The sequence below is a fragment of the Eriocheir sinensis genome, chromosome 56 (assembly GCF_024679095.1).
Source record: "Eriocheir sinensis breed Jianghai 21 chromosome 56, ASM2467909v1, whole genome shotgun sequence".
Lineage (NCBI taxonomy): Eukaryota > Metazoa > Arthropoda > Malacostraca > Decapoda > Varunidae > Eriocheir > Eriocheir sinensis.
In genome coordinates this window covers 2,261,257-2,273,335 of record NC_066564.1, presented here as the reverse complement: position 1 = coordinate 2,273,335, position 12,079 = coordinate 2,261,257, and the positions used below count along the sequence as shown (strand labels likewise).

General features: G+C 46.2%; 1 protein-coding gene across 1 annotated transcript in view; it reads left to right on the top strand.

Moving 5' to 3' along the window:
* LOC126984114 (uncharacterized) overlaps window positions 1–7,138 on the top strand; it is a 105,286-nt gene extending 98,148 nt beyond the window's left edge. Inside the window, exon 7 of the mRNA XM_050837499.1 lies at window positions 7,069–7,138. Within this exon, the coding sequence (XP_050693456.1) occupies window positions 7,069–7,138 (70 nt within the window). The remainder of the gene's footprint in view (window positions 1–7,068) is intronic.
* Window positions 7,139–12,079: the final 4,941 nt, after the last annotated feature.

Here is a 12,079-nt window from a genome sequence, read left to right as displayed (position 1 = left end):
GGTATCAATCTCGTGTTGAAATTGTATATAGAGAATTGGGTGTTTTTTTTGTGTGTGTGGTGAGCTGTGTGCCTCTGTGTGTGTGTGTGTGTTTTGTGCGTCTCTGTTTGGATCAATGTTAACCTGATATGTGGCGCCCATGCATGTCTGTCTGTCTGTTTGTCTGTCTGTCTGTGTGTGTGTGTGTATGTGTGTGTGTGTGTGTGTGTGTGTGTGTGTGTGTGTGTGTGTGTGTGTCAGTGCACGTCAGCAATGGGTACACACACACACACACTCTCTCTCTCTCTCTCTCTCTCTCTCTCTCTCTCTCTCTCTCTCTCTCTCTCTCTCTCTCTCTCTCTCTCTCTCTCTCTCTCTCTCTCTCTCTCTCTCTCTCTCTCTCTCTCTCTCTCTCTCTCTCTCTCTCTCTCTCTCTCTCTCTCTCTCTCTCTCTCTCTCTCTCTCTCTCTCTCTCTCTCTCTCTCTCTCTCTCTCTCTCTCTCTCTCTTCCCCTCTCAACCAGGGCGACAAAAACACTCCCTTAACGACGGCTCTTAGTGCCTCACACACACTATTCTCTTCATCTCTCTTCTCCCCCTCTCTTAAACCCTTGCCCCGCCACCCTCCCCTCCTACCTAACAGAATAAAGATCTTTCCGCTTACCCAATGCAAAGGTTTCTCTCTTTTGGCTACGGTAGACAAGTGAGTTCGATCATACGTCTATTTTCAAACGGTTCTTCTGGTTCCCTTGATGACTGGACTCCAAACAGCTCTGATATTAAGGAACCTGTGAGTGTAAGCAAGAAAACCAACAGGAAGGTAAAGAGGAGGAGAGGAAGGAAGAAAGACTGAACCGAGGGAAGTAAAGTAACTGTGAATTGAAGAAGGAAAGAAGGAGGAAGGGAATGCGTAATGGATCAACAGGGAAGACGAGGAATGAAACCGAGGGAAGTTAAGTAAAAGAGAGGTAGGGAAGGAAGGACGAGGGAGGGAGGGTGGGTGAGAAGGAGGAAGGGAATGCGTAATAGATATGAGGGAGGGTGAGAAAGAGAGCAGGGAAAGGAAGGAAGCTGTAGAGGTGCTCGCTTAGTAAGTATCTCATGACAATACTGAAGATAAAAATAGTCCCCTCTCAAACTCACGCTGCCCCTCCCCCTACCCCTTACTCCCTATCCTTCCCCCTTCACGGAGCTGACCTTAACCCTCGTCCTATACATGCCAGGTGCTGCCCGACTCGTCATGTGACCTTCCCGCTACTTAAAGAAGGTCGAGGAAGTCTTGCAAAAAAGTCAAAGGAAAATGTTACTGAAGATACCAAGTAAAATAAAGAGAAAATGTGTAAAATGAGAGAGAGAGAGAGAGAGAGAGAGAGAGAGAGAGAGAGAGAGAGAGAGAGAGAGAGAGAGAGAGAGAGAGAGAGAGAGAGAGAGAGAGAGAGAGAGAGAGAGAGAGAGAGAGAGAGAGAGAGAGAGAGAGAAACTCACAGTACACTTTAATAATCTGAGCCTGCACGCCGCAAACAAGCCACTTTTAGTTGTATACTCCGCGTACAAAATATATAAACTTGGGCAACGATATATATAACACACACAAGCACGCACACAAAAATCTCAATGTGTGCAAATTGCAGACATCTACTCCAAAATATACGATCCTTACATAAACACACACAAAACATGGGTCTGAAAAAAAGCAGAAAAAAAAGTAAAAAAATCAGGAACAGTCGTGATCGTCGGGCCCCCACAATCCGAACCACAGGTGTGTCCTACCTGCGTACAGCTGGCACCGCAGCACACAATACAACCTCATAAACCTCATTCTTATCACAGTCTTTTCAGAATAGGCAAGTGAGCGCAAAAATGCACCTGGTATGTCTGAATGTCACTTCCTGTACGAACACGGGGGCCGGGCCATCCATCAGCTGCCTCTCTGTCCCGCCGAGCCGCGTGTGCAGGGCTGGCGGCGGGGCAAGGCACTGTGTACTATACAGTCGCAGCGCGGCCTCTGCACGCACACGGCCGACAATTACCCATATTTTGTGTGCCGCGCTGGCAGGGAAATGAGGTGGGGGCGTGGCGGCTGGGGGGCGTGGCAGTCAGGTGTTACTACGTGTTCGACGGATTAACAGGTAGACACGTAGGTAAATGTACGTTACCTTTTGACACAGAAAATATATGTGCCTGATTTATCACGTGCATAACGACGGAAGTGGCTGCCAACATACAAAAATATGCAAAGCCATTCAATAAACAATTCCACGGGAAGGAAATGAAAAAAAAAACTGAAAGATGTTAAACACACACACACACACACACACACACACACACACACACACACACACACACACACACACACACACAGACACATCCTCCTTGTAGCATGGGTTGAGCCTATTAGCGGAAACGATGAGGAGTTGTGCAGAAAATAAAGTCACTTTGTTGTGCTTTAATTGGTGCTTGTGAGGCGTAATTCAAAGGGCCGGTAAGGGTTCTTTTGAAGGCTGTCTTCCCGTAGTCTTGTGCCCTAACGAATACATCACCTAATCGAACGCAGTCACCTTTAATTGTACAGCGCTCCCTGCAGGCCGCTTGTTCGCCGGCGACGCGGGATGAACAGGGCGAGAGGGAGGATGGTTGACGAGGATATAGGCGAGCATTTTGTGGCTGGCTGAACGGTAGGCCGGGAAGGAAAGTGCCGGGGGTGTGCAGGGGCAGCGGATGCGTACGTGATGGTGGCGGGGAGGATGGTGAACACTGATAGCGAGTGGGTTGTGGTGGAGGCGTTGGCGTGGTATACATAGCAGAGAAGCGAGGAAAAAATAGTATGTATGAAGAGCATTTGCAAGCAGACGTAAGTATATGCAAGAACAAAAGAAGGAGGAGTAAATTGCAAGTGTAATTGTGATGCTGGAGGAATAATGGCGAGCGAGTGAGCGGCGCCACAACACGCCAACACGAGTAGCCACAACCACCGCCAGGGTAACAACGCTGAAAATTGTTACTGGTCACTCCCCGAGGGAGGTGGAGGAGGAGGAGGAGGTGAAGGAGGAGGAGAAGGAACAAGCTGCCAATGTGCCCAGGGAGTTGAACGGCTCATTGGACGAAGTAGAGACGGTAAACAAAGGTGGTGGTGGTTGTGGTGAAGATGCCCTAGTCACTGCCCACTGGCTATCCGTGGCTGGTCGTCAGCGGGCCGTACGTAATACCAAGCTTTATTACCCTCTGTCAGGCGGGACGGAGTGGCATAAGTAATGGTGTCAGGAGACAGCCTCACCGCCCCCCTTCTCTTGTGCCACTGAGCTGAAGCGAACCTTGTATGGGGGCTTCTTAAGTGGCTCCCCACCACCTGGGAGCCACCACGGGAGAGCCACCCCCCGAGTGCCACCCCGGAAGAGCCACTACTGGGGCACTCCATGGGGGCGAGGGATGACACGAGCACCACGACACTTTAATTACACACATGACGACGGAAGGGACGCACAGGACGAGGAACGCCAAGCTAAGCCGCCTCGACACTGAGCTTCGTGATGAGGAAAAGCATTTACTCCTAACTACCTGTGTAAACGCTGGTTAGAATCGGATCCCTTAAATTAAAAATGCGGCTCGTATGTTTGTTTTTGATGAGGAATTGTGTCAAGCCCCAAGATTGCGTGTGTCGTGTGGTTGGTGAATGTGTTTGGTTTATGAATAACAGCGCCGTGGTTTGTGGACACCAGAAAGAAATTAAAAAAAACACAGAGAGGATTGTGATCCAGGCCACCCTACCTTCTACCAGCCTACCACTCTGACGTGCCCTCAGTAATCCAACCTTCAGTATCTATCCTTGCCCATTTCAACACATACAAACACTTATCTTGCATTACAACAAGTTCCACTCTATCCTGCTTCGCACATGCCCACAGCCCTATACCCTGCAACACCCTGAACGACTCAACAAATCCAAACTCAACACAATCTAACACTCCCTAGTCTTACATTTTCCCGCACTGCACATTCCCCCAATACCTATCCCTTCACAACTCAACACATCTCATCCAACACTGCTTCGCACATGCCCAGAGCCCTATATACCCTGCAGCACCCTGAACGACTCAACAAATCCAAACTCAACACAATCTAACACTCCCTAGTCTTACATTTTCCTGCACTGCACATTCCCCCAATACCTATCCCTGCATAACTCAGCACATCTCATCCAACACTATCCTGCAATCCTCAGTCTTACTCTATCCTTGCACAATACTACCTAACCAATTTCGCTGTCCCGTCCGTGTCGCCGTGAGTGAAACCGGTCGCGGTGTTCTCAGACGCTTCCACCCCTCATATCAAGTACTTCCAAAGGCCGAAAAAGAGACCAGTCGGGTTCTGACGAGTGGTTTTTTTTAGGTTCGTGGTGCAGAAGAAAGGTCATAATAACTACTACTGTAAATGTTCAGAACTCGTACGAAAGCCTGAGCATAGTGTGTGTTTGGGCGCCGAAATTAATCTTCTGCCGCGCCACGCTGCGATCCTTCCTGTGTGTTACCAGTCGTCATAACGTTGAACGCACGCACAATGTTGATGCGTAGTTTCGTGGGGCAGCAACGTATTATAATGTAGACGTAACGAGCTCCAATATGCGTGCTTAAGTCCTTCCCCTTTCCGCTTCCCGACTGCACTCACCATAAATAATTGTCCTGAGTGAGCGTTTTCCATAATTCTGGCAATAATTTAGAGCATTTTCAAACAAACATGCATATATATATTTTTTTTCCGGTCGTGTACAAAATATAGGAGTGGGGGTCTTTTTTTTCTGCCAATTTTTAAACTTTTATGTTTTGATGTGCGTTGTTCTTCAAGGTGCAAATCATTGTGCCAAGCGTGCATCACCGGGAAAGAATGAAGTGTGGTTGGGGGGGGGGCGAAGGGGGGCTACGTGGAGGCATGGGGTGGAGAAGGGGAGAAGGGAGGATACATAAGAGAGTGGGACAGAAGACTGGAATGAGAGAATGCGTGAGAAGAGAGAGGGAAGCGAAAAGAGAGAGCAGGCCAGAGAGACGAATATGAAGGAAGGTGAAGGGGAGTGAGAGGAACATGAGACTGGGACAAGTGAGGTCAGAAAGAAGAAAGGGAAGTAGAAGGGAGTAAAAGAGGAAGAAAATGCAAAAGGGAGGGAGAAGAGGGGGGAGAGATGAGGGAAGGCAGAAAGGGAAGCACAGGGGCGTCTTGGAGGGAATGAAGAAGAGGGAGAAAGATGGAGACGTTTGTGGGAAAAGGTGAATATGTGGGAGGTGAAAGGTGTGTAGGGGCGGGGGGGGGGGGGGGAAGCGTATAAGGCGGTGGGAGGGGTTGGGGAGGGCAGGAGCAGGAGCAGGGGAGGAGCATGTAAGGGAATTGAAGAGGGGAGGAAAAAAAAGGGGAAAGAGGGAGACTTTTGTGAGGAAAGTTGAGTGTGTGGGTGAAGGGAGGCATGGGAGGGGTTGGTGTAGGGAGGAGGAGCAGGGGAGGGGAAAGTAAGGGGCGTGTTAGGGGATTGAAGAAGGGGAAGAAAAGGTGGAAAGATGGATTTGTAAGGAAAGGTGAGTGACTGTGGAGGGGGGTGGAAGCATGAGAGGTGGTGGGCGGGGTTCATGAAGGCAGGGGAGGGGTAGGAAAGGGGGTTGGAGAGAAGGGGAGGGAAAGAAGGGGATCGAGGAGTAATGGCGTCGGCCTTATACTGTACATCTGAATACTCTCGCCGCAGCTGTATCAACCTCATCACCTGCCGCTCCTAATTAAGCACAGGCAACCCCCCGCCGCCGCTGAGTCACCTGCTTTTGAAGTCTGAGGCCACGTGTGGATCTAACAAGGACGAGAATCAAAGCGCTTAACCCGAAACCATGAAATAAACACTGAGGTTGATATTATAAGACACGTTCGGTTCTCACATCAGCTATTTCTAAAGGTCAAAGTGGGGGTCAGTTGGGTTCTAATGAGTGTTTCTTCAGGTTCATGGTACAGAAGAAGGGTCACACTACCACCAGGGTCAAGAAAGTACTCCTGGATATGCCCATAACTCCTAGGAAAGCCTTGTCAAATATGTGTTCTTGGGCGGCGAAGTGTCTTATAAGGCGAAACTGAATAATTTGCTCTTTTTTGCTGCCCCCATAAAAAAAGTTATAAGAATGGAATCACTATGTACTTTCTTTTCTTTCTTTTCTTTTTTAATACCAGTCAAATCTCCTTCACTTGGACTATTAGAAAAGGTGTGGATCTAACAAGGACACGAATCAAAGAAGAAAACACTGAATATATTAGCCTTTTTTGCCACCCCATGAAAAAATTATATATAAGTGCATGGGGGTATGGAATCACTATGTTTTTTTCTAATTTATTTTCCTCCAGCTGACAGCCAAACCTGCTTCACTTGAACTATTAGAACTTTTAGCAGATCTGTGGTTTCCTGTTGCACCTGCTCAGATAAGTGTAAGTAGATAAACTCCCGTCCCCCATTCCTCCCCTTCTGCTTGCTTTTCTCACCCACAAAACAATGCGTGGACTTATGCCGCCGTGTGTCTTGTGTTATGTATCCGGTGGGTGTCGCGCGAAGGGGAGACATGGGAGCGAAAGAGCGTTTAACATGCACCCCGCCACTCCGGCAGTCACGTGAAATATATCTAAAAAGTGCAATTAGCTCACCGCACTAGATAACCTCCGCACACCTCCACAAAAGTCCCGCGCCGTCTATTTTTGTTCACTGTATTCTTAGGTGTCTCGCGCTATTCCTTTCCTTCCTCTCTCCTCCCTCTCTTTCCCTCAGCGTTTTCTTCTCTCTCTCTCTCTCTCTCTCTCTCTCTCTCTCTCTCTCTCTCTCTCTCTCTCTCTCTCTCTCTCTCTCTCTCTCTCTCTCTCTCTCTCTCTCTCTCTCTCTCTCTCTCTCTCTCTCTCTCTCTCTCTCTCTCTCTCTCTCTCTCTCTCTCTCTCTCTCTCTCTCTCTCTCTACACCCTTTCTTCCTCCCTTCTTCATCCTTTCCTTTCTCCACTCTTTCTTCGTCTCTCCCTTCATTCATTCATTCCCTCCCTTCATTCTTCCAGCCCCTGCCCCTTCCACGCTCTCCCTCTCCCTCTCCAGCCCCGGCCACGCCCACCGCCCTACGAAAGATCCGCCGGAAATCAAAACTGAGGCTCTCGCTCGCTCCTGAGGCTTGTCGCGGTGCAGATGAAGGGAAAAAAAAAGTGATAATGAACGTGAAAGGACACACACACACACACACACACACACACACACACACACACACACACACACACACACACACACACACACACACACACACACACACACACACACACACAAACACTCCTCAAAACTCAATCCTTGTCACCTCACTTCTACCTTCATGTCATCCTTTCCTTTACCTCCTTCCTTCAATCACCTCCCTCCTTTTCATCCTCTCCTCTTCCCTTCTTCCTCCTCCTCCTCCCTCCTCCCTTTCTCTCCTCCTATAAGCCCGACTTTTGTGTAGACCTCCCTCACACCCTTATTTTCCCCCTCCTCTCCTCCCCCCCTCCCCCCCCCCCCGGTTTCCCCTCACCCTCGGACAATCAATTAGCGAAGAGTTTGTTGTGCGTCCGTTTTGTTAGGCGCGGCAGACGGATAGACAGACAGACAGACACACAGACAGACGGGCAGGGCGCTGGGCCGACATAATCACAACAACACACGGAGGCAAGATAATAAGCTAATAAATAATAACGATAGGAAAGGTAGACTTGACTCATCCTTCCTCTTCTTCTTCCTCCCTACCTACGCGATTCCTCCTCCTCCTCCTCCTCCTCTTACTCCTCTTCCTCTACCTCTTTCATTTCCTTCTCCTACTCCTTCCAGACACTCTTCTTCTTCCTTCTCCTCCTCTTCCACTTCCTCTACTTCTTCCTTTTCCTTTTCCTAGTCCTCCTAATCTTCCTTCTTCTAACATTCACTTCTTCCTTCACGTGGTTTCCTCCTCCTCCTCCTCCTCCTCCAGGTATTCTGAAGAGCCACGCTGAGACCAAAGCGGCGAGAGGGAGGTAAAAAAAAAAAAAGAGATGCGACTGAAAGAAAAACGGGTTACCTGTTAAGAGAAATATATGGCGTAAGAGGGAGGTCAAGGAGGGGGAGGAAGGGAGGAAGGAACGAAAGGAGGGAGGGAGGGAAGGAGGGGAGGAGGAGCATCACAAAAGGAAATTAAAGAAGGGATACACGGGGAAAGAAAAAAATATATATAATAGATATAAATAAGGAAGCGATTGGAAGGTTGTTGTGGTGCTAATGAGACTAAGAGGAAGAAGAGTAAATATACATCAGCATAAAATAAATAAATAAATAAATAAATAAATACAAAAAAAGGAATCCAGATAAAAATATTACACACACAAAAAAAGAACAATGTATAAAGTAAAACAGAATCACACTCACACACACACACACACACACACACACACACACACACACACACACACACACACACACACACACACATACAAAAAAAAAATAATGCACCCACTTTTAAGCCGAAATAAACGAAGTGCGGAGGTAACAACAACAACAACAACAACAACAACAACAACAACAACAACAACAACAACAACAACAACAACAACAACAACAACAGCAACAACAAATAAGACGCAAGGAAAAAGAAAACGGAGGACATGAACCAGGAAGAAGAGAAAGAAAGAAGAAGAAAAAGAAGGAGGAGGAGGAGGAGGAGGAGGAGGAGGCCTGCCTAAGACCCGTCATTGATTGTGTCTCCTGTAGTAGTAGGCGACCTCTCCTCCTCCTCCTCCTCCTCCTCCTCCTCCTGACGGGCGTGCCGGGTCACTCCTCACACTAACGAGTATTGACCACCTTAATGAGGCACAGGCACACGACACGCTAATTACCCTTCCTCCTCCTCCTCCTCCTCCTCCTCCTCCTCCTTCTCATCCTCCTTCTCCTCCACGCGATTCTCCTTCAACTCCATCACCTCCCTCGTCCCCTTTCTCTTACTCCTTTTCTTCTTCGTCCTCCTCCTCCTCCTCCTCCTCCTCCTCCTCCTCCTCCTCCTCCTCCTCCTCCTCCTCCTCCTCCTCTTCCTCTTCCTCTTTCTCACCCACGCGATTCTCCTTCAACTTCATCACCTCCCTCGTCCCCTTTCTCTTTCTCCCTTTCTTCCTCCTCCTCCTCCTCCTCTTCCTCCTTCTGTAATTGCACTCCTCATAACGTACCTCAGTGATCTCCTTCTCTTCCTTCCTTTGCCTTGTTTATCTGTCTTTCTATATCATCCCTATTTTTTTTTTTTTTTTTTTTTGCGTCGTCATTTCCATCCTCGTTTTCTCTACTCGATTGTTATTTACTATTTATTTATTTGTTAGACACTTCATCCCCTCTTTCCCCTATGCCCATTCCTCTTGCTCCTCCTCTTCTTCCTCTTCTTTCTCCTCCTCATAAAAAAGTTATCGCTATCCTTTTCCTCATCACTCTCATTTGTTTATTGTTATTGTTTTTCTTTTGCTTGTCTTTCATTTTCAGTTGTCATATTTTTTTTTTTTGTCACAACTGCATTCCTTTGTATTGGTATGTCTGTTGCTACTGTGTGTGTGTGTGTGTGTGTGTGTGTGTGTGTGTGTGTGTAATCTGTTTTTTTCTTCGCTATTTATTTGTGTGTGTGTGTGTGTGTGTGTGTGTGTGTGTGTGTGTGTGTGTGTGTGTGTGTGTGTGTGTGTCTCAAGCTCACGTGCGGCCGATGACACACTTCCTCACTATCGACGAGGCGGAATAATGATCATGAGCACCCGGTTTTTTATGCTTTTTTTTATACTCGAGAAAGAAAACAACAACAGGAGGGAGGAATGGAGGGAGGGAGAAAGAAACAATGGCCTCAGAGTCGACAGGTGAGTGAGGGAATAAATTAATTAACCTGCCGTGAGTGGCGCCGTCAGGTACACTAACTAGTACGAGACATCACGGGTGACAGACAGACAGGGAAGCCTAAACACACAATGAGACACACGCTGTTCTCCCATTAAAGTCAGGTAATGGGCCAATTATTTCTTCGGCTATAAATTAAATGAAAAAAACAATACAAGACTTTACGAATGAGTTAAACAAATTCGCCATTAATGAAATACGAAGTGCAGCATAAATTTAAACAAAACAACAACAACGACAACAACTACTGACTTTACGAATGAGTTAACTATGTTTGATAATAATGAATTCTGAACTGAAACACAAAACTTGAAACACAAAATCCAGCTTCCCTGACAACACAAATAGGCCAACGCAATATGAAGCAACACATTGAGGCAGAGAATGAGTTAAACATGTCCAATATTAATGAAATCTGAATAAGTAACACAAAACTCGAAACACAAAATCCAGCTTCCCTGACAACACAAATAGGCCAACGCAATATGAAGCAACACATTAAGGCAGAGAATGACTTAAACATGTCCAATATTAATGAAATCTGAATAAGTAACACAAAACTCGAAACACAAAATCCAGCTTCCCTGACAACACAAGTAGGCCAACACAATATAAAGCAACACAATAAGGCAGAGAATGAGTCACAAAAAATCGATATTAATGAATTCTGAATATGGATCACAAAACTCGAAACACAAAATCTAGCTCCCCTGACGCATGAGTTCGAATCCCAAGGCAACACAAGTATGCCAACATAATGTAAAGCAACACAATGAGGGAGATAACAAGACAAACCGCCTGCACAACACACACACGCACTTCGCGGAACACGGGAAAGATAAACACTTATCGCCGTTTTCCGATACTAGAAGAAAGAAAGAAAAAGAAGACGATAAAGACGAAGAGTAATAATAATAATAATAATAATAATAATAATAATAATAATAATAATAATAATAATAATAATAATAATAATAATAATAATAATAATAATAATAATAATAATAATAATAATAATAATAATAATAATAATAATAATAATAATAATAATAATAATAATAATAATAATAATAATAATAATAATAAAAAGAAGAAGAAGAAGAAGAAGAAGAAGAAGAAGAGGAAGAAGAGCAGAAGAAAAGGAAGAAAAAGAAGAAGAAAGAGGCAAACAAGAACGAGAACAAGAATAACAAGATGATAATGATGAAGAAACAAAATAAAGAAGAAAACAAAAAAGAACCACAAAAAAGAAGACAAACGAAAAGAAAACGTAGAAGATGAAAACAAAAACAAAAGAAATAATAATGACAAGGAAGAGCGATAACAACAACAACAACAACAACAACAATAATGACATAAAAAAATAGTTCCACCAAAGAAAAAAAAAAATGACAATAGTGTCGGGCTGGGAGACACACCGCATCGCCGTATCTACATTCTGTGCTAAGCAAGGGGCACCGTGCCAAATTTCGCTCTTGTATTTCAGGCATGAGAGCAACATAGTGCCGGGCTTCATGTTACCTCCCCCCCCCTCCTCCCTCCCCCAACGCCCATCTAATCCCCCCGCCTTAAGGGGCTATTACACTGGGCAAATTTTCCGTGGATCTTCAGTCAAACCACGATTCCCGCTAGCGTGGTTCTCATTTGTTTCTTGTTATTGCTGATGATGATGATGGTGAGTAATACCGTCGTCCTTCGGTGAAATCGATCGTAGCTTTGGAAGATCGTGGACGCGTCAGAAAACCACGGAAATAGGAGAACCACGCCAGCGGAAATCGTGGTTAGACTGAAGATCCACGGAAAATTTGCCCAGTGTAATAGTCCTTTTCCCCTCCCCTTACTTTCCCTATCACCTCTCCTTTCAATGTTCCCCTTCCTCCTTAATACTAATCCCTATTCTTACCCAGCCTCGTACAGGCCTACCGGCCTCTTGCAGACTCCTGCGTTCTTATGTTCTTATGTTCTTCCTTCCCTTCTAGATGCTGTTATCCTCTTTTCCTCTCTCCTAGCGTCATTGTCACCCTCCCATTCCTCTGTTTTACTCTCCCTTCTACAACTCCTCCTCCTCCCTGGCTCCGTGGCTGGATGGGTGTTCGTGGGTTCTCCTCCTCCCCCTCCTTCTTCCCTTCTAGATGCTGTGTTATCCTCTTTTCCTCTCTCCTAGCGTCATTGTCACCCTCCCATTCCTCTGTTT